We start from the raw sequence: 26586 nt of genomic DNA on the forward strand, positions 1-26586 counted from the left end.
ACCCCTTACAGGTAAAGTGATTTAGTACAGCTTCCCAGGAGGGATTTTATGTTACCCTTATCTCCATGACAAGTATAGTGCAATAATAAATTGTAAAGGAATCAATTATGAAACACTTAGAGGAGAGGAAAGTGATCAGGAACAGTCAGCATGGATTCACCAAGGGGAAGTCATGCCTCACTAACCTAATTGCCTTCTATGAGGAGATAACTGGCTCTGTGGATGATGAGGGGAAAGCAGTGGATGTGTTATTCCTTGACCTTAGCAAAGCTTTTGATATGGTCTCCCACAGTATTCTTGCCAGCAAGTTAAAGAAGTATGGGCTGGATGAATGGACTGTAAGGTGGATAGAAAGTTGGCTAGATCGTCGGGCTCAATGGCTAGTGATCAATGGCTCCGTGTCTAGTTGGCAGCCGGTTTCAAGCGGAGTGCCCCAAGGGTCGGTCTTGGGGCCGGTTTTGTTTAATATCTTTATTAATTATCTGGAAGATGGCGTGGACTGCACTCTCAGCACGTTTGCAGATGACACTAAACTAGGAGGCGTGGTAGATACACTGAAGGGTAGGGATCGGATACAGAGGGACCTAGACAAATTAGAGGATTGGGCCGAAAAAAACCTGATGAGGTTCAACAAGGACAAGTGCAGAGTCCTGCACTTAGGACGGAAGAATCCCATGCACTGCTACAGACTAGGGACCGAATGGCTAGGTAGCAGTTCTGCAGAAAAGGACCTAGGGGTCACAGTGGATGAGAAGCTGGATATGAGTCAACAGTGTGCTCTTGTTGCCAAGAAGGCTAACGGCATTTTGGGCTGTATAAGTAGGGGCACTGCCAGTAGATCGAGGAACGTGATCGTTCCCCTTTATTCGACATTGGTGAGGCCTCATCTGGAGTACTATGTCCAGTTTTGGGCCCCACACTACAAGAAGGATGTGGAAAAATTGGAAAGAGTCCAGCGGAGGGCAAGAAAAATGATTAGGGGTCCGGAGCACATGACTTATGAGGAGAGACTGAGGGAACTGGGATTGTTTAGTCTCCAGAAGAGAAGAATGAGGGGGGGATTTGATAGCAGCCTTCAACTACCTGAAGGGGGGTTCCAAAGAGGATAGAGCTTGGCTGTTCTCAGTGGTGGCAGATGACAGAACAAAGAGCAATGGTCTCAAGTTGCAGTGGGGGAGGTCTAGGTTGAATATTAGGAAACAATATTTCACTAGGAGGGTGGTGAAGCACTGGAATGCGTTACCTAGGGAGGTGGTGGAGTCTCCTTCCTTGGAGGTTTTTAAGGCCCGGCTTGACAAAGCCCTGACTGGGATGATTTAGTTGGGAATTGGTCCTGCTTTGAGCAGGGGGTTGGACTAGATGACCTCCTGAGGTCCCTTCCAACCCTGATATTCTATGATTCTATGAAAGGCAGATATATACCAAGAGTCCCTTGAGAGGCTCTTGTAGTAGTAAAAAGCAACAAAGAGTCCTGTGGCACCTTAAAGACTAACAGATGTATTTGAGCATAAGCTTTCGTGGGTGAATACCCACTTCGTCAGACGCATGTCTTGTAGTAGGAGGATTTTATGTTTGTATTTTATATAATTTAGAATGAAGAATAAAGAATAATAATGTAGCATGTATTAAATGTATTGGTATATAATTTGATCATGTCCTGCCAGCCACCCTTTTTGAATAGCAGAAAGGAATGGCCTAATGGGCCACTGGTAGAGATATATCAACCAGAATTTGTGTCTGTGCTGATTTCAAGGCAGTGACAGACCTTTCAGGGTCACCAATTTGTTGTAGGTTTAGCATTTTAAAATAGTAAAAGAATGCCACGATTGTTTTCTTTTGCATTGCAACTTGATGTTCCTGATCAAAATGTTGTGTAAATTAATTTTGTTTTGTGTGTGAATGAGGAATGTGTGTGTTAAGAGAGAAGTGTGAAGGCCATCGCTGAACCAGATGGTCTAGGGAGGAACTGGAGACAGATGGAAAGGCGCCAAGAGGCTGCAACACACCCCTATTGAAATGTCAGAGGAGGGCAAATTGACGACTCTAAAGATGAGACAGGTACCTATCAATGGGGACAAGATAGCTGTGATCAAAACCAGCATGGGGTAACTCCCTGAGAGTCTTGATGAAAGAACAACAAAGGATGAGAAGGACAATTTAATAAAACAAGCACTCGTCAACAATTGATTACAGCATGACAGTGCAAAATTCATTGGTCCCAATGAAGGAAAATCACTATATAAACAGGGTGCCTTGCCATGAGACTTTGGGTTCGTACTGCCCAGACGTTCCTGGAGCATCGTGTCGTGACTGACAGAACCTGGCTTCTCCCTATCGGTGATCAACCTAGCTGGCCACTAGGTTGATCCAGACTCTGGACTGGTAACTGTAACATCGAATGGCAGGACAGTGTGTGTGTGTGTGGTGTGATTGAATGCATATGCTAATTGTTGTATCTTCAATAAATGCGGCTTATTACCTTTTCCCCTGAAAAAGATCCCGTGTGCTTCTTATAAGCATAACACTCTGCCTCCTGAGTCCCAGGCTGGGTTTCCTGCTGAGAATCAGGATGGCTTCTACATGCTCACCCTCAGGATTAAGTTCTAAAGAGATTCTGGCTTTCCAGGGAGAGCTCTTCTCTGCCCTCCTCATTCTCCTCCTCTGATGACTCGTGCTGCTTATCCATGGGAGAGGGAAATGCAGGGTCCACAGCTTCCTTGGGTTCAGTAGTGGTGCAACTACTCAAAATCCTGTGCAGCGCCTCAAAAAATGGACAGGTTATATTTCCATGGCCAGTCTGTTTCCTGGCATCCCTGGTTTTAGCATAAGCTGCTGGCTCTTTATCTGGCACTGGTCAGCAATCCAATTGGACCACTTGCAGACCTCTGACCAGCAATGTCCACAAACACATCTTTATTCTATTGGCTGCCCCAAGAAGCTGCTCCACCAATACTTCTCCCCAGATGGTGAGGAGATCTAGGGTCTCAGTACGGCTCCAAGTGGCTGCTTAAGGCATGTTGTAAAGGCTGCTGGAATGATATTGCTGCAGTGCCAATATATAGGAATCAAGGAGCAAATGGACCCATTCTGGCACATGCCAAATTTTAGTTAGGGGGAGGGGACATCCAGTCAACTTGACCCCAGAGCAGTGGAGGGCACACAGGTAAAAACACAGGTCAGTAACGGATGCCCGCAGTGGAGGACTGCCAAAGTAGTGTGCAGCAGCATTGTGTGCACATGAACTGACCACACTAACTCAACTTGTATCAAACTTAGCACACTTTGAAAGAGGAGTTCAGAGTTTGCAATAAATGCAGAGTTGGAGCGCACTAATGAATTACATTGTGTGTATGCAGGTATTTTCATACCAGAGTACCTCGACTTAGCGTGGACTGAATCTCCCGTGTAGATAAGCCCGTAGACTCAAAACCTTATTAAAAATATTTGAGAACAAGGTGATGGTTTTACGTATTCATGGTATTTGTGTCAAGCACCAAAGCATTCTAAATCACACCATCTCATTACACCATAATTTCATTTTTGTGTATACTTAAGACAGAAAAAAATATGCTTACAGTAACCATTCACTCATTGAGAAAAGTGCCCATCTTAAAAAGCTTCTAAAATGCACTGCAAACACACTGCTATTGGCATGACATGCTACAGATGGTATATGTGAAATTATTCCATATAAATTGTGCTTACCTTTCCAATAGCTAACATGTCAGTGTAGCTGAGCAAAGCCACAGGAATATCAATCTCTTCATACTGACTCCAGTTACCTTTTGGGGGAGCCTGAAAGTCAGAACAGAAGTCTTTGTAGAGCTGGCTGTATTTCTTTAGTAGAGATAAAGGTCTATTTCTAATCATTTGAAAAGTTTTTGAAAGGAACAAAACATATTAACATTTGGGATTATAACAAAATGAGGATTATGCAGAAAATAAATCGAATGACTAACACAAAACAACAGTAAAAGTTACAAGAGGCCACTTTACTGTCCATAATAATGTGAATCTGTTCTAGTGTCCTTCAGTCTGTGTATGAGACATCAGTATCTCAAACCAACATCCATTCTGCATAGGCAGGAGAAGTAGATTAATAAACCTTTCCCTCATAGTAGATCAAAATAATACAATTTAGGATCATGTGCTGTTTTATGTATGCAAAAGATGGCTACATCCTGACCTTAGTATCACAATATATTTACCAGAACAGAAAAGTTCCATTACAAAGACTTGCAAATCATTATCTATCAAAGAATAACGTTATTTATCTTACAAAAGCACCTACAGACTCCCTGCTCCTCAAATCAACTATAGAGCTGATTAATCCTTCATTATTAAATTTGCTTGGGCAAGATTACAAACAGCCATGTCTCACAAAGGCCTCTGAAAACAACAGATGTTTATTTGACTGGAAATGCAAAATATATTTCCAAAATGACATTTTATAGTGAGATTTTAAGACCCAGCACTCAGGTTAACATATTGCTTTAAACAATAAAAATGTGTATCAGCATTTCCCCAAAAGGATAGCATTAAGCTCCAAGAAATTTTGCATGGTGATGTCAGATTCAATTTAACTTTCTGATGACACAAGGGACAACTACCCTGGATTCACGTCCACATTGTGATGCCATTCTCTGGTCATATCCAATATTAAAAGGATTTGTTTTTATAGTTTAACTCAAAAAACTGAAAAAAGATGTCAAGGCACCCCTAACAATGTCACACTCCAATAGGTCTGCAACCAGACAGATATCAGCCCCTAAAGGGCATAGCAGAAAAAGGTAACAAAAAACAGTTACTTAACTTTCATAATTGTTGCTCTTTGTGATGTGTTGCTTAGGTCCATTCCAATTAGGTGTGTGCATGCCACGTGCACAGTCACCGGAAGGTTTTTCCCCTAGTAGTTGGGTCGGCCGTGGAGCCCCCTGGAGTTGCGCCTTCATGGCGCTGCATATAGGGCCCTGCCAACCCACCACCTTTCCAGTTCCTTCTTGCTGGATTACTCTGACAGAGGGGAAGGCAGGTGGGTTTGGAATGGACATGAGCAACACATCTCGAAGAACAACAGTTACGAAAGGTAGGTAACCATTTTTCCTTCGAGTGCTTGCTCATGTCGATTCCAATTAGGTGACTCCCAAGCCTTACCTAGGAGGTGGGGTCGGAGTTCATGGAATCGCTGATTGAAGCACCGCTCTGCCGAATGTTGCATCATTCCTGGCATGATGGATGATAGCATAATGGGAAGTGAAGGTGTGAACTGAGGACCACTTTGCTGCTCTACAGATCTCCTGAATCAGGACCTGGGCCAGGAAGGCCGCCGAGGAAGCCTGAGCTCTGGTGAAATGCACCATCAGTGCAGGGGCAGGAACCTTTGCCAGGTCGTAGCATGCCTGGATATAGGACATGATCCATGATGATATCCTTTGGGAGGATACCAGGAGACCCTTCACCCTGTCCGCCTCCATGACAAACAGCTGCTTCAACTTGTGGAACGGCTTTGTTTGTTTCATATAAAAAGCCAATGCCCACCAAACATCTAGGTAGTGAAGCCTCTGTTTGGGACTGTTGGCTTCAGGAAAAAGACTGGAAGAAATATGTCTTGGCTGGTATGGAAATTTGAGACCACCTTCGGGAGGAACGATGGGTGAGGCCGAAGCTGCACCTTGTCCTTGTAAAAGATGGTATAGGGAGGGTGAGATGTGAGGGGCCTTCAGCTCAGACACCCTCCTGACTGAAGTTATTGCGACTAAGAAAGCCACTTTATAAAGACAAAGCAGCGAGCATGTCGCTAAGAGCTCAAACAGAGGCCCTATCAGCCACGAAAGCACCAGGTTAAGGTCCCAAGCCGGGGTTGGACAATGGATTTGAGAATATAGCCTGTCTAGTCCTTTAAGAAAACGTTGCACCATCGGGCTAGCGAAGACGGAGCGGCCCACCTCTCCTGGGTGGAAAGCTGAGATGGCGGCCAGGTGAACCTTTACTGACGAATGTGACAAGCCCTGCTGTTTCAACTTTAGTAGGTAGTCCGCGATAAAGGAAATGGGAGATTGTATTGGAGGGATACGGCTCTGCGAACACCAAATCGAGAATCTCTTCCACTTGGCTAAGTAGGTAGTCCTGGTCGATGGTTTTCTGCTGTCCAGAAGAATCTCCCTCATGGGGTCTGAGCATGAGAGGTCCAGTGGATTCAACCACGCAGCTTCCAAGCCATGAGCTGGCCGTGATGTTGAGTGATGTCTGGAACTAATGGCAGAGTGATTGGCATATGCACTGATAGCTCCAGTAGCATGGTGTATCAATGCTGACATGGACAGGCTGGTGCTACCAGGATCACCGAGGCTCTGTCCCTGTGGATTTTGAGGAGGACCTTGTGAACGAGTGGGATAGGAGGGAATGTGTAGAAGAGGTGACCTTTCCATGGAAGAAGAAACGAGTCTGCCAACAAGCCCAGGCTGTGGTTCAGGAAGGAGCAGAATTGCAGGCACTTCCTGTTGCCCCTTGTGGCGAACAGACAGATCTGGGGAAACTCCCCATCGTTGGAAGATATTGCTTATTATGTCTGGGCAAATGGACCACTCTTGATTGTGAAAAGATCTGCTGAGATGGTCCGCTAGGTCATTCTGAGACCCGGGGAGATAGCACATTCAATACTCTTGGAAGCGTCCTATGCAGAACTCCCAGAGCTTGAGGGCTTCCTGACATAGGGGAGAGGAGTGTGCTCTCCCTGTCTGTTGATCTAAAACATCACTGTTGTATTGTCCATCAGGACTGATATGCATCTGCCCTCCAGATGAGGCCGAAAAGTCTGACACAGCAGACGAACTGCTCTCAGCTCCCTGACATTGATGTGAAGCAACAGTTCCTCTGGAGACCAGAGGCCCTGAATTCTGTGCTCTCTGTGGTGCGCTCCCCACCTCATTGCCAAATGGTCGGTGACCAGACACAACGAGGGGTGTGGTTTGGAGAAGGCGACCCCTGCACATACCATTTGGGGGTCGAGCCATCACTGAAGAGACTTGAGAACCCACAGTGAAAGTGTGACTACCATCTAGGCTGTGTCTGCTCGGTTGATACCCGGATGCTAGCCAAGCCTGGAGAGGTTGTGAGTCTGAGCCTCGCGTGTTGTGCCACACACATGCAGGACGCTGTGCCCAAGGAGTTTCAAGCAATTCCTTGCCATGGCTGTACGAAGCCATCTGAGGTCTTGTATGATGTTGTGTATAACCTGAAAGTGGGACTGATGTAGGAACGCTCTGGCCTGCCTCAAGTCTAGCACCACCCCTATGAACTCTATTCTCCGAGTAGGGGTGAGTGTTGACTTTTGAGTGTTTAACAGGAGGCCCAGGGTGTCGAAAGTGATCTTATCAGGCTGACCGGTTGATCCACTTGTGTCCTGGAATGGCCCTTCACTAACCAGTCGTCGAGGTATGGAAATACCTGAACTTGACTTTTCCACAGGAAGGCGGCCATGACTGACATGCATTTGGTGAACACCCAAGATGCCGATGACTGGCCAAATGGGAGTACTGCGAATTGGTAGTGTGTGTCCACCACTACAAACCTTAGGAAGTGCCTCTGAAGTGGGATTATCGAAATGTGGAAGTATGCGTCCTTCAAGTCAAGGATGGTGTACCAATCTCCTGGATCCAGGAATAGGATAATGGTGGCCAAAGAGATCATACAAAACTTTAGTTTCTTCATGAACCTGTTGAGGTTGCCCAGGTCCAAGATGGGACTGAGGCTCCCCTTTGCTTTTGGTATTAGGAAATATTGGGAGTAGAACCCCTTGCCTCTGAGCTCCAGTGGAACCTCCTTTATAGCTCGTGACAATAGGAGGGTTCGTATCTCCTGTACAAGGAGTTACTCGTGATAAGGGTTCCTGAAGAGGGTGGAGGGGACGAGGAGAATTGGAGAGACTATCCCATTTCTACTGGGCGAAGGACCCAACAGTACGAGGTGATTTGGGACCATGCCTGGTAGAAATGTGATAGACGTGCCAAAAAGGGGAAAGAAGGATGTAGTACTTGGGTTGGTATGTCACCCCCGGGCACATCTTCAGAAGGCCTGCCTGGGGCCCAGTGGTTGCCTGGACGACCCAGACGCTTGGGTGTTCGGGGGTTGGGGCTGGCGACACTGGTTGTGATTTCTGCCCTGCCTGCAATTGTGGTCCTGACACCGCCAGGGCATAGCCTGAGGCCTAAAGTGACTACACTGGATGGTTGGCGTGTGCAGCCCCAGAGATCTCAGAGTGACTCGGGAGTCTTTCAAGCTATGCAGCTTTGAGTCTGTTTTCTCTCAGAACAGCATGGCACCTTTGAATGGGAGATCTTGTATAGTTTGTTGGGCCTCTGTGGGGAGGCCCGAGTCATGCAGCCAGGAGCAACGTCACATTGCAATGCCTGAGGACATGGTGCGAGTGGCCAAGTCTGCTGAGTTCAGTGTGGCCTGCAGTGATGTCCTGGCCACAGCCTTACCCTCATCCACCAGGGCCAAAAATTTGGACTTGGAACACACCAGGAAAAGGTCCGAAAATTTGGACATTGCATCCCACGATTTAAAACTGTAGTGGCTAAGGATCGCCTGCTGATTTGTGATGCAAAGCTGGAGCCCTCTGCTGGAGTATATCTTCCTCCCGAAGAGATCCAGAGTCTTCCAGTCCTTAGCTCGAGGAGTAGGCTCCTGCTGCCCTTGCCTCTCCCTCGTGTTAAACACCGCCACCACCACTGAGTCTGGCGGGGGATGAGAAAATAGGTATTTGTAACCCTTGGAGGGCATGAAATATTTTCTTTTGACCCCCTTCACTGTGGGAGTCAGAGAGGTAGGAGTTTGCCACAAAGTTCGGGGGAAGTGCCACCCTGGTGGGGGCCAACGGGGATAAAATGGGCACCACCACGTCTGACACTTTGGTGACCTCCTCTATCTGGATGCCCAGATTCTGAGCCACCTGCCTCAAGAGTTGCAGGTGGGCTCTGCTGTCAGGTGGGGGAGGGCCCGAGGAGGTTCCTGCTACCATCTCGTCGGGTGAAGATGATGAGCAGGCCCATGCTAGGGAGGGTTCCTCCTGCCCGTCTGGCTCCGCAAAGCAGCCTCTGTTGTCTGCCGCTGCCCCCATCGCAGTGCTGGCCACTGTGCCGCCCTCTGTGGCGCTGACCGTTGTGGCGGTGCCAGGCATGGTGCCAGTGGCAGCGCTGCACTGGCAGCGGTAGCCGATGCCCGTGAGGGGACCCTAGTCCTGGACACAGCCCTTCCCTCAGATGCAACCAAGGAGTGCCTGGAGATGGACCCCTGCGACTGATGGTACGCCCATGGGGTCCAAAAAGGCCACTGCGCCGGCATTTGCGCTGGCACCTGCCATTGCACTGGCCATGGTACCGGAGGGAAAATCTGTACCATATTCGCAGTCAGAGTTTCGCCAACTCCTGTGCCAGCTCCTTCGGGACGCATAGGAGCCTGCCTCAGAATTGGACTCCGAGGAGTTCAAACGTGGTGACCAAGATGGCGCCGTGCCCGTCAGTGCTGGGGAGATGGAGAGCAGTGCCGCATCATTCCTGCTTTCCCCCTGGACTGCACCAGTGCCGGGGGCTTCGGGACCGGTGCCCTCTCACATTGGTCAGGAGAGTGCAGACCCGTCAGGGCTAGGAGATCCCTGTCCAACTCGAAGGTCTCCAGCATGGAGGGAAGGTCTACGTCCTCCACTTGGCCCTCCTCAAGAGGCACCGGACTTGACAGGCCCCGCTGTGGGCCCGGAATCGACTGTGCCAGCTGCTGTGCATGTGGGGAGGAGTGGCCTGGCACAGGTTGCACTCCTTTAGGTGGCTCACACTCTGACGCTCGAGAGGGGGAGTGCCCTGTCCATCTTCTTTTGTGGCACAGATGACTGAAAACAGTGCTGCGATTCCACCTGGGAAGCAGTCTTCAGTGTCGGGGAGTGCCAGTGCCGAGGGTGTCTGACCCCAGCATCCTTCCTCGGTGCCACGTTCTGGATTGGAGCTGGTGCGCTGCACACCAATGCCGAAGAGCCCAGTGCTGTGTCCATGGGGCTTGATTCTGGCTGTGGCCACAGAGCTGCTTCCGTCAGCAGCAGCTTCAGCCTGTGGTCCCTTTCCTTCTTGGTTCCGGGGTGGAAATTCTTACAAATTTTGCACCTGTCCATTTGATGGGACTCTCCCAGGCACTTCAGACAAGCCGTGTGTAGGTCGCCCTTTGGCATCGGCTTCTGGCAGGCCCCACATGATTTAAATCCCTGGGACCGAGGCATACCCCAGCCCAGGGAGAGGGAAGGGAAACGGGGGGAAAACCCCTGGTAACAAGGGTTCAACTAGTCTAAACTAATATTGAAAAACTATTTACAGAAATATATGTACAACAAGCAAACTAGAGGATTGCATGTTTGGACGACAGAAGAAACGCTCCAACGACCGTCACTGGCGGTAAGAAGGAACTGGAGAGGTGGTGGGTCGGCAGCGCCCTATATGTGGCGCCATGAATGCACGACTCCATGGGGCTCCATAACCAACCCGATGAGTACTGCTAGGGGAAAAACCTTCTGGCGACTGCAGGCGGCGCGCACACACCTAATTGGAATTGACATGAGCAAGCACTCAAAGAAGAACCAATCTTCATGCAACATCTGCTCCACGTCTGGCATATGATTCTATGAGAGACATGTATTTCCAGTGCTGACACTCAGATTTCATTAAACAGAAGCCATACTGCTGTATATTTCATTGGATTAATCTTTTGAATGCTAAGTCACAACACAGAACTAATATTTTGTTGAGGTCCAAGGAGCTGGTTTCACTGTTTTAGCCAAGTTTTTAATGATAGACAAGACTTCACGCAGGGGCATTACATATACACAAGTCATGATGGTTCCCAATGGGACTTGTGTGAGTAAAACCTCTGGCTTCATTAATAAATATTAAATGCCACAAATAGAAAAATTTAACAAAATTACTCACAAAATAGCAATTATTCAGGCAGTATATCAGGAATGAACATATATTTTTCTGTTGGCTAAGAACACGAGTAACTTTATATCAGCTTCACAGCCCCTCGTACAGGTGCAAAATACTGCAGGCTGAGTCATCACATGTCCACAGAGAGACATGAATTCTAGGAAGAAACTTGCCAGGTCAGAAAACCCAAAAGTAAATAAGGTAAAAATAGCAACTCTGGGAAGCACTGAGACAATGCAGCTTATCAAGAATAAAGTCTAGATGAAAAATAAAATTTTATAACCAAGACTAACATCAGAGATACATCAGTACTGCAGACAATAATTAGGAATATACTCACCAGTTTCTCTCTACTGACAATCAGTAACCCCCGGGCTCCATTGATCTGAGCAAGCCTGACTTTCTCATAGAAGGTGCAGTTCCCCCGCATCACCATAGGGATTCTGTTATGAAATCCCCCATCTGGTACATCAGAAGAAGAACACAAGACAGACGCTGTTTGATCCTGAAGCGGCAAGAGGGACTGGAGAGGAAGAAACATTAGTTGAAAAGTAAGAATCACTAGTTGAAAAACCAAGAGCAGAAACTATAGGAAAAAAAATATCACTCTTAATTTCTTTATATTAAGCAAGAATTGCCATGTACAAAAACAAACATACAAACAAACAATCCACCCCACCACCACACAACTCCAGGATCTAAGGAACAGGCACAAATATCTGAATTTAAGTTGTAATAAAACACAACACTTATACAGACGCTCCCCCCGGATTATGCAAACCCGACTTACGCAAATCCGCATTTATAGAAAAAATTCCCTAAACTAAAAAGTTGGGGAGCACCTGTATTAGAATGATGTCAAGGTTACTTTGAACATTCAAGTCAGGAAACGAAAGTCAGAGTTCTCACAGTAGCATGAACTCTGACATGCTGCCCATCTTATCTTGTATTATAGACAGTACTATTAGCACCACCTATAGTTAACATTGCCCAACACTTAATATTATAAGACCCTATTTTCAGTTGTTTATAGCTTTGCCAATCTTTAACAATTTGGTCTGAAATTTTCCAAAGTGAGCATCTGCCCCAGGCTGAATTTTTTTTTGGAAAGTTACAGTTAAAATAGTTCAGCTGTTTCCAAGAACAAGACTGGGGAGAAAAGTTTTGCCAATGTTAAAAAAAGAATCATACAATTGTTTTATTGAGAAACCTTAGCAATACCATGCTTGATGCAGGGAACTGACATTTTGCAAGGGGGAAGGGGTCGGCCTGGTGTCAGCATTGTGCTGTTTACCATTCCCATGCAAATTTGCCCAAACTTGGACAAATTGTAAACTTTTGAAAAATCTCAGTCTGCACATTTTCAGTACAGACTTTTGAGAGCTAAGAAGCTAAATTATCCAATGATTGGATCTGTACTGAAGCTCCATCCCAGGGATTCAAGGCCTGAGCAAGACTTTCCCTGTAATTCAGGGTGGATAAAAACTAATTTCTACTGTGTGAAGGACTCAATGGTCTGAGGTGATTTGGGACCACGCCTGGTAGAAATCGGATAGATGTGCAGAAAAGGGGAAAGAAGGATCTGGTTGACAGGTTGGTATGTTGCCTTTGGACGCATCCTCAAAAAGGTCTGCTTAGGGCAATGGCGGTTTTGGTTTCTGGAAAAAGAAGAACAGGAGTACTTGTGGCACCTTAGAGACTAACAAATTTATTTGGTTTCTGGGTCGCCTGTGATTATGGTCCTGTCAAGACTGCCCCTGGTACGGTCGTGACATGGGCTGAGGCCTAAAATTGTTTATGCTGGGTGACAGGAGTGTGCAGTCCCAGTGATCTCAGAGTGGCTCGGGAGTCTTAAGCTTTGGAGTCTCAAGTCAGTCTTTTCTGAGAATAATGTAGTGCCCTCAAACAGGAGATCCTGGATTATCTGTTGTACCTCCCTGGGCAGGCCCGAGGCCTGCAGCCAGGAGCAACGGCACATTGTGATGCCTGAGGACATGGCTCACGTTGCAGAGTACACCGAGTCCTCATCCACCAGAGCTGAGAATTCAGACTTAGAGTCCAGTGGGACAAGGTCCAAGAATTTGGACATTGCATCCCATGATTTAAAGTTATATCGGCTCAGGATCGCCTGCTGGTTTGCAATTCAAAGCTGAGCCATCTGGTGGAGTATATCTTCCTCCCAAAGAGGTCCAGTTTCTTTGTGTCACTAGCTCAAGGGGTAGGCTTCTGCTGCCTTGCCTCTCCCTCTCATTAACAGCCACAACCACCACCAAGTCTGGCGGGAGTGGGGAGTGAACAAATATTCATAGCCCTTGGAAGGCACAAAGTATTTCCTATTGACACTGTTAGCTGTAGGGACCCGAGGCGCCGGCATTTGCCAGAGGGTCTTTGTGTTCTCCTGAATAGTTTTAATCGGGGAAGAGCCAGCTGTGACGAGTTTGGTCACAGAAAGCCCCTTGGGACTGTCACCTGATGTGCTGAAATCACCTCTGAGCCCATTTTCCCTAATGGCTCGGGATTCCAGAGCCCTGCCTTGTTGAGTCAGACACGCTAGCCAGCTGCAACACAGACCAAGGTCTGAACCACGCCCCCAAAGCTGCCGGCTTTAACTGAAAACCACTTGGCAGGTTACCCAGCTCCAGCACCCAGACACCCAGTTTTCAATGGGATCCAAACCCCAAATAAATCTGTTTTACTCTGTATAAAGCTTATGCAGGGTAAACTCATGAATTGTCCACCTTCTAGAATACTGATAGAGAGATATGCACAGCTGTTTGCTCCCCCAGGTATTAATCACTTACTCTGGGTTTGCTACTAAACAAAAGTGATTTTATTTAGTAAATCCTACTTTTTATAAGTAATAACAGACAGAACAAAATAAGTTACCAAGCAAAATAAAACAAAATATGCAAGTCTAAGCATAATACATTAAGAAACTGAATACAGATAAATCTCACCCTCAAAGATGTTGCAATAAGCTTCTTTCACAGACTAGACTTCTTCCTAGTCTGGGCCCAATCCTTTCCCCTGATACAGTCCTTGTTAGTTCCAGCTTAGGTGGTAACTAGGGGATTTCTCATGACTGGCAGCCCCCTTTGTTCTGTTCCACCCCCTTTTATAGCTTTGGCCCAAGGCAGGAACCCTTTGTCTCTCTGGATCCCCACCCTTCCTTCTAAATGGAAAAGCACCAGGTTTAAGATGGATTCCGGTAACCTGTGACATGGTCACATGTCCTGTGAGACTTCATTCTTCCAGGGCTGGCCCACAAGTACCCAGGGAGGTTTGCAAATAAACAGAGCCATTTACAACCAATTGTCCTAGTCAATGGGAGCCATCAAGCTTCCAAACCACCATTAATGGCCCACACTTTGCATAATTACAATAGGACTTCAGAGTTATACTTCATACTTCTAGCTTCAGATACAAGAATGATACATACATACAAACAAATAGGATGAACACACTCAGTAGATTATAAGCTTTGTAATGATAACTTACAAGAGACCTTTTGCATAAAGCATATTCCAGTTACCTTATATTCACACTCAAGCGTATTTCCATAGAACATTATGGAGTGCAACGTCACACCACCCTGGTGGGCCCTGCTGGGGATAAAATGTCCACCATTGGGCCTGACACTTCGGTGACCTCTTCCATCTTTATTCCAAAATTCTGAGCGACACACCTCAAGAATTCAAGGTGGGCCCTGCTGTCGGGAGGGGGAGGCCCTGAGGACGCTCCTACCACCGCCTCGTCTGATGACGATGAGGAACCCCGAACCAGGGAGGGTCCTCCTGCCCATCTGACTCTTCTAACTGCTGCGGCTCCACCCCCAAATTGGTGTCCCCTCGGTGCCGGTCGTGGCGCCGGCCACGGTGCCTTCCGCGGCGTTGATTGTAATGCCCATGCTAGACACAGTGTCGGGCGCAGTGCCAGTGCCGGTGCTGCTGTTGGTGTCGGACATGGTACTAGTGGTGGTGCTAGTAGTCGTAGCAGTGGCTGAAGCCCGAGAGAGATCCCTGGCCCTGGACGCAGTCCTTCTTGGTTGCATCAGAGAGAAGGAGCGCCCAGAGATGGACCCCTGGGACTGATGGTAAGGCCATGGGGTCCAGAAAGGCCACTGTGCCGGGATCTGGGCTGGTACCTGCCATTGAGCCAGCCACAGCACCGGGGGGGGGGGGGGGGGGGGGAGGTCTGTGTCATCCCCACAGTCTGAGAGTGCCAGCAGCTACGGTGCCGGCTCCTCTGGGACACACAGGAGTCTGCCTCCGATTTGGACTCCAAGGACTCTGATCACTGATCACATGGAGGCACCGTATCTGTTGGTGCCGGGGAGATGGAGATCAGTGCCAAGTCATAGCAGGCTTGCCCTTGGACTGCAGCAGAGCCTCGGGGCCAGTGCACTCTTACCCTGATTGGGAGAGTGCGGACTGGTCAAGGTTATAAAGGTCCCAGGCCGAATCGAAAGTCTCCAGCGTGGAGGGAAGATCCAAATCCTCCACCCGGGTCTCCTCTGGTGGTACCAAACTCAATGGCCCCTGCCGCTGGCCTGAGTTGATAGTGCCAGCTGTTGAGCAGGAGGGGAGGTGTGGCCCAGCACAGGTCGCCCTCCCTTGGGTGGCTCCCGTTCTGCGGCTCCCTGTCTATCTTCCTATGCTTCTTCCTTGGCACAGGAGACAGATCGGTGCAGCTATTGCTCCCACGCTGTGGGCTTTGGTGCTAAGGAGTGCTGGTGCCGAGGGTCTCTGACCCCAGAGTCCTTCCTCGGTGCCATGTCCCAGATCAAAGCCAGTGTGCTGCGCATCAATACCGAGGAGCCGGGCACCGTGTCCATGGGGCTCAACTTGGACTGAGGGCACAGAGCTGCTTCCATTAGCAGCAGCTTCAGCCTGTGGGCCCTCTCTTTTTTCATGTGGGGGCAAAAACTCCTACAGATTTTACACCTGTCCGTTCAATGGGACTCCCCCAGGAACTTTAGACAAGCCGTGTGTGGGTCACCCTTGGACATAAGCTTTTAGCAAACCCCACACGGTTTAAACCCGTGTCCAAGCATGCCGAGGAGGGGGAAGGGGAAATGGCGGGTAGGGGGAGAAGAGAACTTCCCCCCCCCCCCCACAGTAACCCAAGTTCAGATAGCTAAACGAACTATAAAAACTTAAAAAAAAAAACCCCACTATCTTTTAACTATTTACAGAGAAACTATGTTAGAGGATCGCTTGTGAAGACAAGAGATAAAACATCCCAATGATTGTCACTGGCGGTAAGAAGGAACTGGAGAGGTGGCGGGTTGGCAGGGCCCTATATGCAGCACCATGAAGGCGCGACTCCAGGGGGCTCCACAGCGGACCCAACCAGTGCTGCTAGGGGAAAAACCTTCCGGCCACTGTGCACACAGCGTGCACACACAACTAATTGGAATCAGTATGAGCAAGCAATTGAAGTAGTGGTGTTGTTTAGAAGCCCAAGAAAGGGGCTAGAATTTAAAGGGCTCAAGGATGAGGTTGAAGACCCTAGAGAGGGCCAACCATTTGTTGAACTTTGTTACCACTGGAAGGGGAATGAACGCGAGAGGTGACCTGGCTGGAGGGCAGGGTCAGTGAGAACTGCTGAGGATAAAGATCGCCAGGGAGGAAGCTCTGGGGGATGCCCCACAGTTTGAAGATCACTGCTTTCGACTGTGTGAGACTTGGCCAGAGGGCTGAGCCACTGGAAATCCTGATGAGGTTAACAACCGACAGGGGGCACCGGGAGAAAGAGTGAATGCAGGTTCGCACCTGATCAATAGGAGGCGCTCATGAGAGGTGAGTGCACACCATCATACATCCTTTATAATTTGACCTAGTTTCTACTTCTTGTATGACTCTTTTTTGAGTTTTGGGTCACAGAACATCTCTTGGTTTAAGTGAGGGTGGCCTCTTGCCATACTTCCTATCTTTCCCACACACAATGGCTCTTGTGCCCTTAATAATGCCTCTTTAAAAAACTGCCAACTCTCTTTTTCCATTAGACTTGCTTCCAATGGGCTCTCACCTACCAATTCTCTCAGTTTGCTAAAGTCTGCCTTCTTAAAGTCCACGGTCTTTAGTCTGCTGTTTTCCCTCCTACCATTCCTTAGAACCACAAACTCTATCATTTCATGGTCATCTTCACCCAAGCTGCCTTCCACCTTCAGATTCTCAGCTAGTTCCTCCCTGTCAGAATCAAATCCAGAATAGCCTCTCCCTTAGTTGTTTTCTCCACCGTCTGTAATAAAAAATTGTCTCCAATGCATTCCAAGAACTTGTTAGATAATCTGTGCCTTGCTATGTTATTTTCCCAACAAGTTCTGGGTAGCAGAAGTCCCCCATCACTACCAAGTCCTGTGTTTTGGATGTTTCCATACAAGGAGATTAAAAAGACTGGAACTTTTCAACTTGGAAAAGAGACGACTAAAGGGGAATATGATAGAGGTCTATAAAATCCTGACTGGTGTGGAGAAAGTAAATAAGGAAGTGTTATTTACTCCTTTTCATACAATAAGAACTAGGGGTCACCAAGTGAAATTAATAAGCAGCAGGTTTAAAACAAACAAAAGGAAGTATTTCTTCACACAGTGCACAGTCAGCCTTGCCGAGGATGTTGTGAAGGCCAAGACTATAACAGGGTTCAGAAAAGAACTAGATAAATTCATGGATGATAGGTTCATCAATGGCTATTAGCCAGGATGGGCAGGGATGGTTTCCCTAACCTCTGTTTGCCAGAAGATGGGAATGGGCGACGGGATGGATCACTTTATGATTACCTGTTCTGTTCATTCCTTCTGAAACACCTAGCATTGGTCACTGTCGGAAGGCAGGATACTGGGCTAGATGGACCTTTGGTCTGACCCAGTATGACCGTTCTTACGTTTTTATTCACTAGTTCTTCCTGTTATTCCCCATACTTCTTGCATTAGTATACAGACATCTAAGATGTTCATTAGATTTCCCCTTTGTATTCCCTCTTGTCTCTCCTTTATCCATGCTGCGACTTCCCATGTTCCCCAGAGATTCTGACCCTGCACCCACGGGGCTCTACATTTTGAATTTACTTGTGGGCTTTTGTCTCCTGCCCCCATCGAACCTAGTTTAAAGGCCACCTCACTAAGCTTGCCAGTCTGTATCCAAAGATACTCTTCCCCTTCCTTGACAGGTGGGCCTAATCTCAGCAGACTACCTTCTCAGAACAAGATCCCATGGTTGAGGAAACCAAAGTCCTCCTGGAGACACTATCCAGGTACCCATGTATTTACCTCCAGGATGTATAAGTCTCTGCCTAGACCCCTACCCTTGACTAGAAGGATCAATGAGAACACAACCTGTGCTCCCAGCTCCTTCAACCTCATTCCCATAGCCCTGTAGTCACTTCTGATCTGCTCATGGTCATATCTTGTAGCTCCGTTAGTGCCCACTGTGGCAGAGCCCCAGTGGGTCCTGTGCTTCTAGGCTGTATATGCTAGCCTCAGTGGCTCACTGTGACCCTCCACGTAGCCCTTCTCTCTCTAGGGCCAGGGTTACAGTCTACTGAGCCCTTTTCAACATAGGCCAGCAAGGAGGTTAGTGAGAGAACTCCCACAGTCTCTGTTGTCCCTAGGGGCTTGTTTTAGAACAGTTTAGCTTCCTGTCCTGACTTCCCCTCCCAGGAGATGTTCCTGTAGTGGTGGGTTGGGGGGAACCCGGGCCCACCCTCTACACTGGGTTCCGGCCCAGGGACACTAATGGTAGCAGCTGTTGGCAGCGGGTAATAAACCTTGCCGCCAAAGACAGAGCAGCCACCGCCGAAATGCCGCCAAAGACCATCAGCAACTGAAGGACCCGCCGCCGAAGACCCAGACGGGTGAGTGTAAAAAAACCCCCCAAAAACGCCCAGAACAAAATATCTTATTTCGGTTGGGACGTGGGACAAACGCCTCAAAATCGGGACATCTGGTCACCCTACTTAACATGTACACAAGCATTTGCAAAAGTCATCCAATAAGAGAATGGAAACTATTCCAACCAAATCACTGGTGGGATTAGACCAGATGGGTTTTATTCTGACCTGCATAATGATCATCTTAATGCCCAAAAGCCTGAGATTTGCTTATCTTTATTTTAAGATTGGAAAGTTGCAAGTAATATTGCTCATAAAGATGTATTTTTTATTTTGGATTTCAACATATGGATATAGAGAGACAAGTTCTTCAGGTCTGAAGAAGAGCTCAGTGTAAACTTGAAAAATGGTCTCTCTCATCAACAGAAGTTGGTCCAATAAAAGATATTACCTCACCCAACTTGTCTCTCTAATATCCTGAGACCGACACTGCTACACCAACACTGAATACAATATATGGACATAGACAGAAAAGGATGCCTACTTCAGTTTTAAGTATCATCATGGATAATTAAAAATACAATTTAACTCAAACAAGACCAGCAGTAATAAAACTGGTGACCTTTCTCCACACAGACAATGGACAACCTCTAAACCAGTGGTCTCCAACCTTTTTAGGCTCAAGATCACTTTTTGAATTTAAGTGCAACCCAGGATCTACCCCATCCCTTCCCCAAGGCCACATCCCTTCTCCAAAGCCCTGCCCTGCTCACTCCATCCCCCCTCCCTCTGTTCGGAGTGTGGGAGGGGGCTCTGGGCTGAGTCTGGGGCAGAGGGTTGGAGTGCAGGTGGGGGTGAGGGGTGCAAGCTCTGGGAGGGAGTTTGAGTGCAGGAGAGGGTGCAGGCTCTGGGCTGAGACAGAGTGTTGGGGTGCAGGAGAGGGTGCGGGCTCTGGCCTGGGGCAGAGAGTTGAGGTGAAGGAGAGGGTGCAGGCTCTGGGAGGGAGTTTGGGTGTAGGAAGGGGCTCCGGGCTAGGGCAGAGTGTTGAGGTGCAGGAGGGAGTATGGGGTGCTGTGTCTGGGAGGGGACTCAGGGCTGGGGGTTGGGTTGTGGGCTCCCTGCCTGTCCCGGCCCCACGCCACTCCTGGAAGGGGCCAACGCGCCCCTGTGGGGGCAGGAGTCTCTGTGTGCTGCTCCTGCCTGCAAGCACCACCCGCGCAGCTCCCATTGGCCGGGAACGGGGAACTGCGACCAATGGGAGCTGCGGGGGTGGTGCCTGCAGAGAGGGGCAGCATACAAAGCCACTTGCTCCTCCCCCCATGGGGGTGTGCTGGCTGCTTCCGGGAGCGGCGTCTGGCCAGGGCAGGCAGGGACGTGCCTTGCACCACTGGATTTTTAGCAGCCTGAGATTGCAATCGCGATCTACGAGTTGGTGACTACTGCTCTAAACCCTAACCTCCCCAATAAAACGCCTCACACTCTTATCCAGATCCACAACCACAGCCTTACTGTGTGCACTAAAGGTCAACAGATTTGGACTATTATGGGCCACGTGGGTGGGTGAATTCCAAAAAGTCAAGACACCCTCAGAGAAAGGGCCTCACTCTCCAAGCAGCTCTCTTCCTTCTATACCAAGGGAGCTATAGCACAAGCATCTCCACTGATTTAAAGTGTGGCAATGTAACATACAGAGAGCAGTGTCTCAGGTAGACAGACCACATTCCATTTAGGGACTATTAGGATATATAATAAAACATACGGACCTTAACTCCTTCCAGAAACCCATGGGAAGCCAATATAGATTTCAAAGCACTGGTTTCTTGCACCCATGGTGAGACACCACTTAACAAGCAGATCTTCCACCTTCTGCCCCAGCTTCAGGGCTGATAAGGTGCAGCACCATGTAGAGTATAGTGCAATACTCTAATCTTGAAATGCCCGTCACTGTTGCTATACAAGCCAACAAACTCGACTGACACACTCAAAAAGGCCCAGAAAACTTTTACTAGTTGTTTCCATCATCACTATCTCAGTCTTCTGTGGACTGAGCCTCAGTCAACTAGCCTCAAAACTTTTAAAAAATGACATTAGGCCCTCATGTGAGGTGTGACAATAGCAATGAACTGGGACCCATTTTAGCTGTATAACACAGAATAAAGTGATTAATTTTTAAGCATGTCCCAATCAATGTCACAAAGTCCTGCTTACAAGTTGTGCTCTCCCCACAGACTACAGCTCCCAGCATGCAATGCTTCCTTGAACCAAGCAGCCCACTCAGTCCGAGGTGGAGTACTGCATTCTGGGACTCTGTCTACATGAAGCCACACTTTCAAACTGAAGAAAAAGATGGATGCAATCTTCCCATTTTATGCAAATTGTGTGCAGCCCTCGGGTTCCTGATGAGTGCAGCCCTTAATTTGGGCACCCCGGCTTATATAGAAGAGCCAACGTGCAATGTCCTGTAATCAGACAGCATTAAGAGTGAATGCAGTGTGTCAAGGTGGAATGGGGTAACTTTCAGTGTCCTTGAGAACAATGAGAATCTGAATTAAAGACCCTTCTGAAAGAAAGCTATTACCCTGACAAAGAAACCACACCACTAAAGAAGCAGAGTAGTGTAATTAAATTTTTTTATTAAAGTTAATTTCAAACATTAACTTTAATAACAATTTTAAAATCCTCTTTCCTGCTAATCTCCACAGTAAGCTTTGACCAAATATTTTAATTTGGGGTCTCAGATCGAATATAACTGACTAGAAAAAACAACTATGAGTGCAGCTCAGAGGACTGGAAGAAAGCAGCAAGAACTTCAAGACTACAGGAAATGAGAACTATATCACAATAGACTATATAAGAAAGCATTACCTAAATGAGATGGTTGCCATTGCTGAACAAACAAGCAGACAAAATTCAACGTTGGTAAGCGCAAAATTGGAAAAAATAATCTCAACTATATAAACACACAATGATGGGTTCTAAATGATCTGTTACCACCCAAGAGAGAGATCTTGAGGCACCGGGATAATTCTCTGAAACTTCTGTTCAATGTGCAGCATCAGCAGTCAAGGGAGGAACTATTAGAAAACAGATAGGAAATAAGACAGAAAATATAATGCTGCTATATGAATCCCTGGTGTGCCCATGAGTCCAGTTCTGGACACCCCATCTCAAAAAGGACAAAACCGAACTGGAAAAGGTTCACTGAAGGGAAAAAAGATGATCAAGAGTATGGACCAGCTTCCATACAAGGAGAGATTAAAAAAAAAAAGATTATGGCTGGTCAGCTTAGAAAAGAGACAACTAACGGGGGATATGATAGAGGTCTACAAAATCATGAATGGTCTAGAAAAAAAGTGAATAGAGAAGTATTATTTACCCTTTCACACAATACAAAAACCAGGGGTCATTCGATGAAATTAATAGGCAGCAGATTTAATACAAACAAAAGGAAGTACTTTTTCCACACAACTAACCTGTGGAACTCAATACCAGGGGATGTTGTGATGGCCAAAAGTATATCAGGGTTCAAAAAAGAACTGGGTAAGTTCATGGAGGATAGATCTATCAATGGCTATCGGTCAGGGACACAACCCTGAGCTCAGACCAACCCTAAACCTTTGAATACCAGAAGCTGGGAGTGAAAGACAGGGGTGGATCACTCCATAATTGCTCTGTTCTGTACACTCCCCCAGAAGCTCTGATATGGGCCACTGTCAGAGATTGAATACTGGGCAAGATGGACCATGGTTTGACCCACTACGTCAGCTCTTATGTTTATCTATGTTCTAATGAAGTTACCTTTAAGAATTTTTCAGAACATTAATAAATCAAATTACAATAACACTGCAACATATTGCACAATAACATGAAATCCACAAACAAATCTCAAAGCTGCTTTCTCAGTATTCCAGGGTTAAAAATGAGTAGTTCAAAAGATTACAAAATTAATTAAAGCCTTAATGAAATACAGTATTTGTGTAACCAGTCTTATGTAACTTTGTTGCAAAAATCTGCACATTTCTTTCTTGAAGCAGGTTCAATGCAGATTGCCATTGATTTCAACAACAGCTTTGCCAAATCACTACAACCCTAACTCTGAGCAGACACTTCTTTCCTAGGCCTGCCTCCTTCATAGCTGTATGCTGGTGGTGTGATATAAATGAATGCAGACTAAGCAGCATGTAAACTTATTGCACAGCATGATATAAAAAAATGAGCACAAGTTTGGGAGTCAGGAGCCCCCAAGTTCCAACTCTGCCACTTACTTGTTATCCCCATTGTATAGATGGATGCACAGCATTTGCTGTATACAACTCACAGGAAATGTGTGGGTATTATCATCTGTACAACCCTTTGAATCCATCTAGCACCAGACAAGTGCTAAGTAATATTTCCATATGTGAACAAAATGAGAATTTGGACGTAGGTCCCAAACGATGAAAGATTCATTCTCTAATTATGCATTATGTCAAGCAACCCTAGATATTCACATATTTATGCTGCTCTGTGCCATTTTTGAAAATGGAATTATTCCCACAATACCTAAAAAAATAAAGAAAAATACCTAATCAAGGTACACAACAACAGAATCTGGAATATACTCCCAGAACTCTGCCCATTATTATCACCTTCACTGAGTATTGCAGACACTGGGAGAAGCACATTAACTATACCCAGAGCATAGCACAGAAATGTATATTTCAGTGACAAATGTATATTTCATGTCACAAAACCAAAAATATTTTCTTTTTCCACCTTGCTTTGTTGTGGGGGACATGATGTCCATTACTGTATTAGTTTAGTTATATTTTAAGACTCCCAGGAACCAGTCTTTGTTTAAAGAAAAAAATTAATGTATTTCCAGGGCTTGAAAAAATTACCCAATACTTATTAGCCCAACTGCTAAGCCTACTAGACAGATGGAAAAATATTGTTACTACCACACCTCCTTACAATTTAAAGAGTAAAACAGTTAAATATTGTATTTAATTGTAACATATAAAACAACTATTTAGTATCAATTAAAAAAAACCTCACTAAGTCTCTTGGTGTTGTTATACCTTCCCTTTCCTTCCCCGCCTCCCTTTCTTTCTCACCCCCACCCTCGTCCTCTTTTCCCCAAATAGTTTACGTAGATTGTTTCAGTGCTTCCTCTTCTCTTTCTTCCCCTCTCCACTCCCCTATATCCCCCAATCTTTTCCTAAACTGTGTTTCCTACTTTTTTTCCTGTACTTTCTATCACGCGTCTCCCTACAAAAATATTAATATCACAATCTCTCTAAACCTACTAGCCAAAATGCAGTATGAAAGATTCATAGATTCTAGGACTGGAAGGGACCTCGAGAGGTCATCGAGTCCAGTCCCCTGCCCGCATGGCAGGACCAAATACTGTCTAGACCATCCCTGATAGACATTTATCTAACCTACTCTTAAATATCTCCAGAGACGGAGATTCCACAACCTCCCTAGGCAATTTGTTCCAGTGTTTAACCACCCTGACCGTTAGGAACTTTTTCCTAATGTCCAACCTAGACCTCCCTTGCTGCAGTTTAAACCCATTGTTTCTGGTTCTATCCTTAGAGGCTAAGGTGAACAAGTTCTCTCCCTCCTCCTTATGACACCCTTTTAGATACCTGAAAACTGCTATCATGTCCCCTCTCAGTCTTCTCTTTTCCAAACTAAACAAACCCAATTCTTTCAGCCTTCCTTCATAGGTCATGTTCTCAAGACCTTTAATCATTCTTGTTGCTCTTCTTTGGACCCTTTCCAATTTCTCCACATCTTTTTTAAAATGCGGCGCCCAGAACTGGACACAATACTCCAGCTGAGGCCTAACCAGAGCAGAGTAGAGCGGAAGAATGACTTCTCGTGTCTTGCTCACAACACACCTGTTAATACATCCCAGAATCATGTTTGCTTTTTTTGCAACAGCATCACACTGTTGACTCATATTTAGCTTGTGGTCCACTATAACCCCTAGATCCCTTTCTGCCGTACTCCTTCCTAGACAGTCTTTTCCCATTCTGTATGTGTGAAATTGATTTTTCCTTCCTAAGTGGAGCACTTTGCATTTGTCTTTGTTAAACTTCATCCTGTTTAACTCAGACCATTTCTCCAATTTGTCCAGATCATTTTGAATTATGACCCTGTCCTCCAAAGTAGTTGCAATCCCTCCCAGTTTGGTATCATCCGCAAACTTAATAAGCGTACTTTCTATGCCAATATCTAAGTCGTTGATGAAGATATTGAACAGAGCCAGTCCCAAAACAGACCCCTGCGGTACCCCACTCGTTACGCCTTTCCAGCAGGATTGGGAACTATTAATAACAACTCTCTGAGTACGGTTATCCAGCCAGTTATGCACCCACCTTATAGTAGCCCCATCTAAATTGTATTTGCCTAGTTTATCGATAAGAATATCATGCGAGACCGTATCAAATGCCTTACTAAAGTCTAGGTATACCACATCCACCGCTTCACCCTTATTCACAAGGCTCGTTATCCTATCAAAGAAAGCTATCAGATTGGTTTGACATGATTTGTTCTTCACAAATCCATGCTGGCTGTTCCCTATCACCTTACCACCTTCCAAGTGTTTGCAGATGATTTCCTTAATTACTTGCTCCATTATCTTCCCTGGCACAGAAGTTAAACTCACTGGTCTGTAGTTTCCTGGGTTGTTTTTATTTCCCTTTTTATAGATGGGCACTATATTTGCCCTTTTCCAGTCTTATGGAATCTCTCCCGTATCCCATGACTTTCCAAAGATAATAGCTAGAGGCTCAGATACCTCCTCTATTAGCTCCTTGAGTATTCTAGGATGCATTTCATCAGGCCCGCGTGACTTGCAGGCATCTAACTTTTCTAAGTGATTTTTAACTTGTTCTTTTTTTATTTTATCCGCTAAACATACCCCCTTCCCATTAGTATTCACTATGTTAGGCATTCCTTCAGACTTCTCGGTGAAGACCGAAACAAAGAAGTCATTAAGCATCTCTGCCATTTCCAAGTTTCCTTGTGGGAAATCAAGTGCTTGCCATGCCCCTTCTCCCCAAAGCTGTTAGGAAAAGCAATTCCCACCAAGGTGTTGTCCTTGGATCCCACTCAGGATCTCCATACTCTACAGCATCTGAGTAGCAGGTGTACAATAAATTTTAGAGCCTCTCTCAGTTCCCGCCTGCCACCCCAGAGATGCCTGGCAGTTGTGATGGTGGGGAGGAAGTTTACATTAATCTATTCCTCCTCCAGCCTCCATTTTTGTACTTTAATCTCAAGCATTGCTCATAGCTTTTCTCAACGAGCACTGTGAAACTGACCCCATTCTCAGCCTAAAGCTGCTCATAGGTCTAAATAAAGCAGTAAAACCGGACAAGACGGATCTGTTTTCTCTTTACTGCACCTTAGCAGAACGACGTGATTCTGAAAAGACATTAGAATTCTTTGTCTAAACATTAGGGAGTATCATTAGTATACAGTATCTGTTTATATTCAATTCACATAAACAAGGTTATCTTTGCAGAAATAAGAACTAAACACCTTACTTGCCAGGGGTGAGTGCCATTTTCAGTTTTATTAAAGAGCTCTGGTGGTACAAAGGAAGGTTATTTTACAAGACTGGTACACTGGTTAACTTCAACTTCTGATTTGTTTTTGGAAAAGTGGATGGTGGCTAAATCATTAGTTTGCTAGAGATTACCTGTGGAAATGTACATAAAGCAAAGAATATTTTTGAAATCAAACACCCTAGTCATTGCTAGCCTGACCAGAACCAGATGAGACTTAACGGGCT

General features: G+C 46.3%; 1 protein-coding gene across 2 annotated transcripts in view; it reads right to left on the reverse strand.

The window, feature by feature from the left end:
• Nucleotides 1-26586, reverse strand: part of SPPL2B (signal peptide peptidase like 2B) — a 118473-nt gene that overhangs the window by 44585 nt on the left and 47302 nt on the right. For both annotated transcript variants that reach the window (XM_054013289.1, XM_054013290.1), the window contains exons 3-4: nt 11308-11490; nt 3706-3795 (exon numbers count right to left, since the gene is read on the reverse strand). In XM_054013289.1, coding sequence (XP_053869264.1) covers nt 3706-3795; nt 11308-11490 — 273 coding nt within the window. The remainder of the gene's footprint in view (nt 1-3705; nt 3796-11307; nt 11491-26586) is intronic.

This window comes from Malaclemys terrapin, chromosome 24 (assembly GCF_027887155.1).
Source record: "Malaclemys terrapin pileata isolate rMalTer1 chromosome 24, rMalTer1.hap1, whole genome shotgun sequence".
In the NCBI taxonomy this organism is placed as follows: domain Eukaryota; kingdom Metazoa; phylum Chordata; order Testudines; family Emydidae; genus Malaclemys; species Malaclemys terrapin.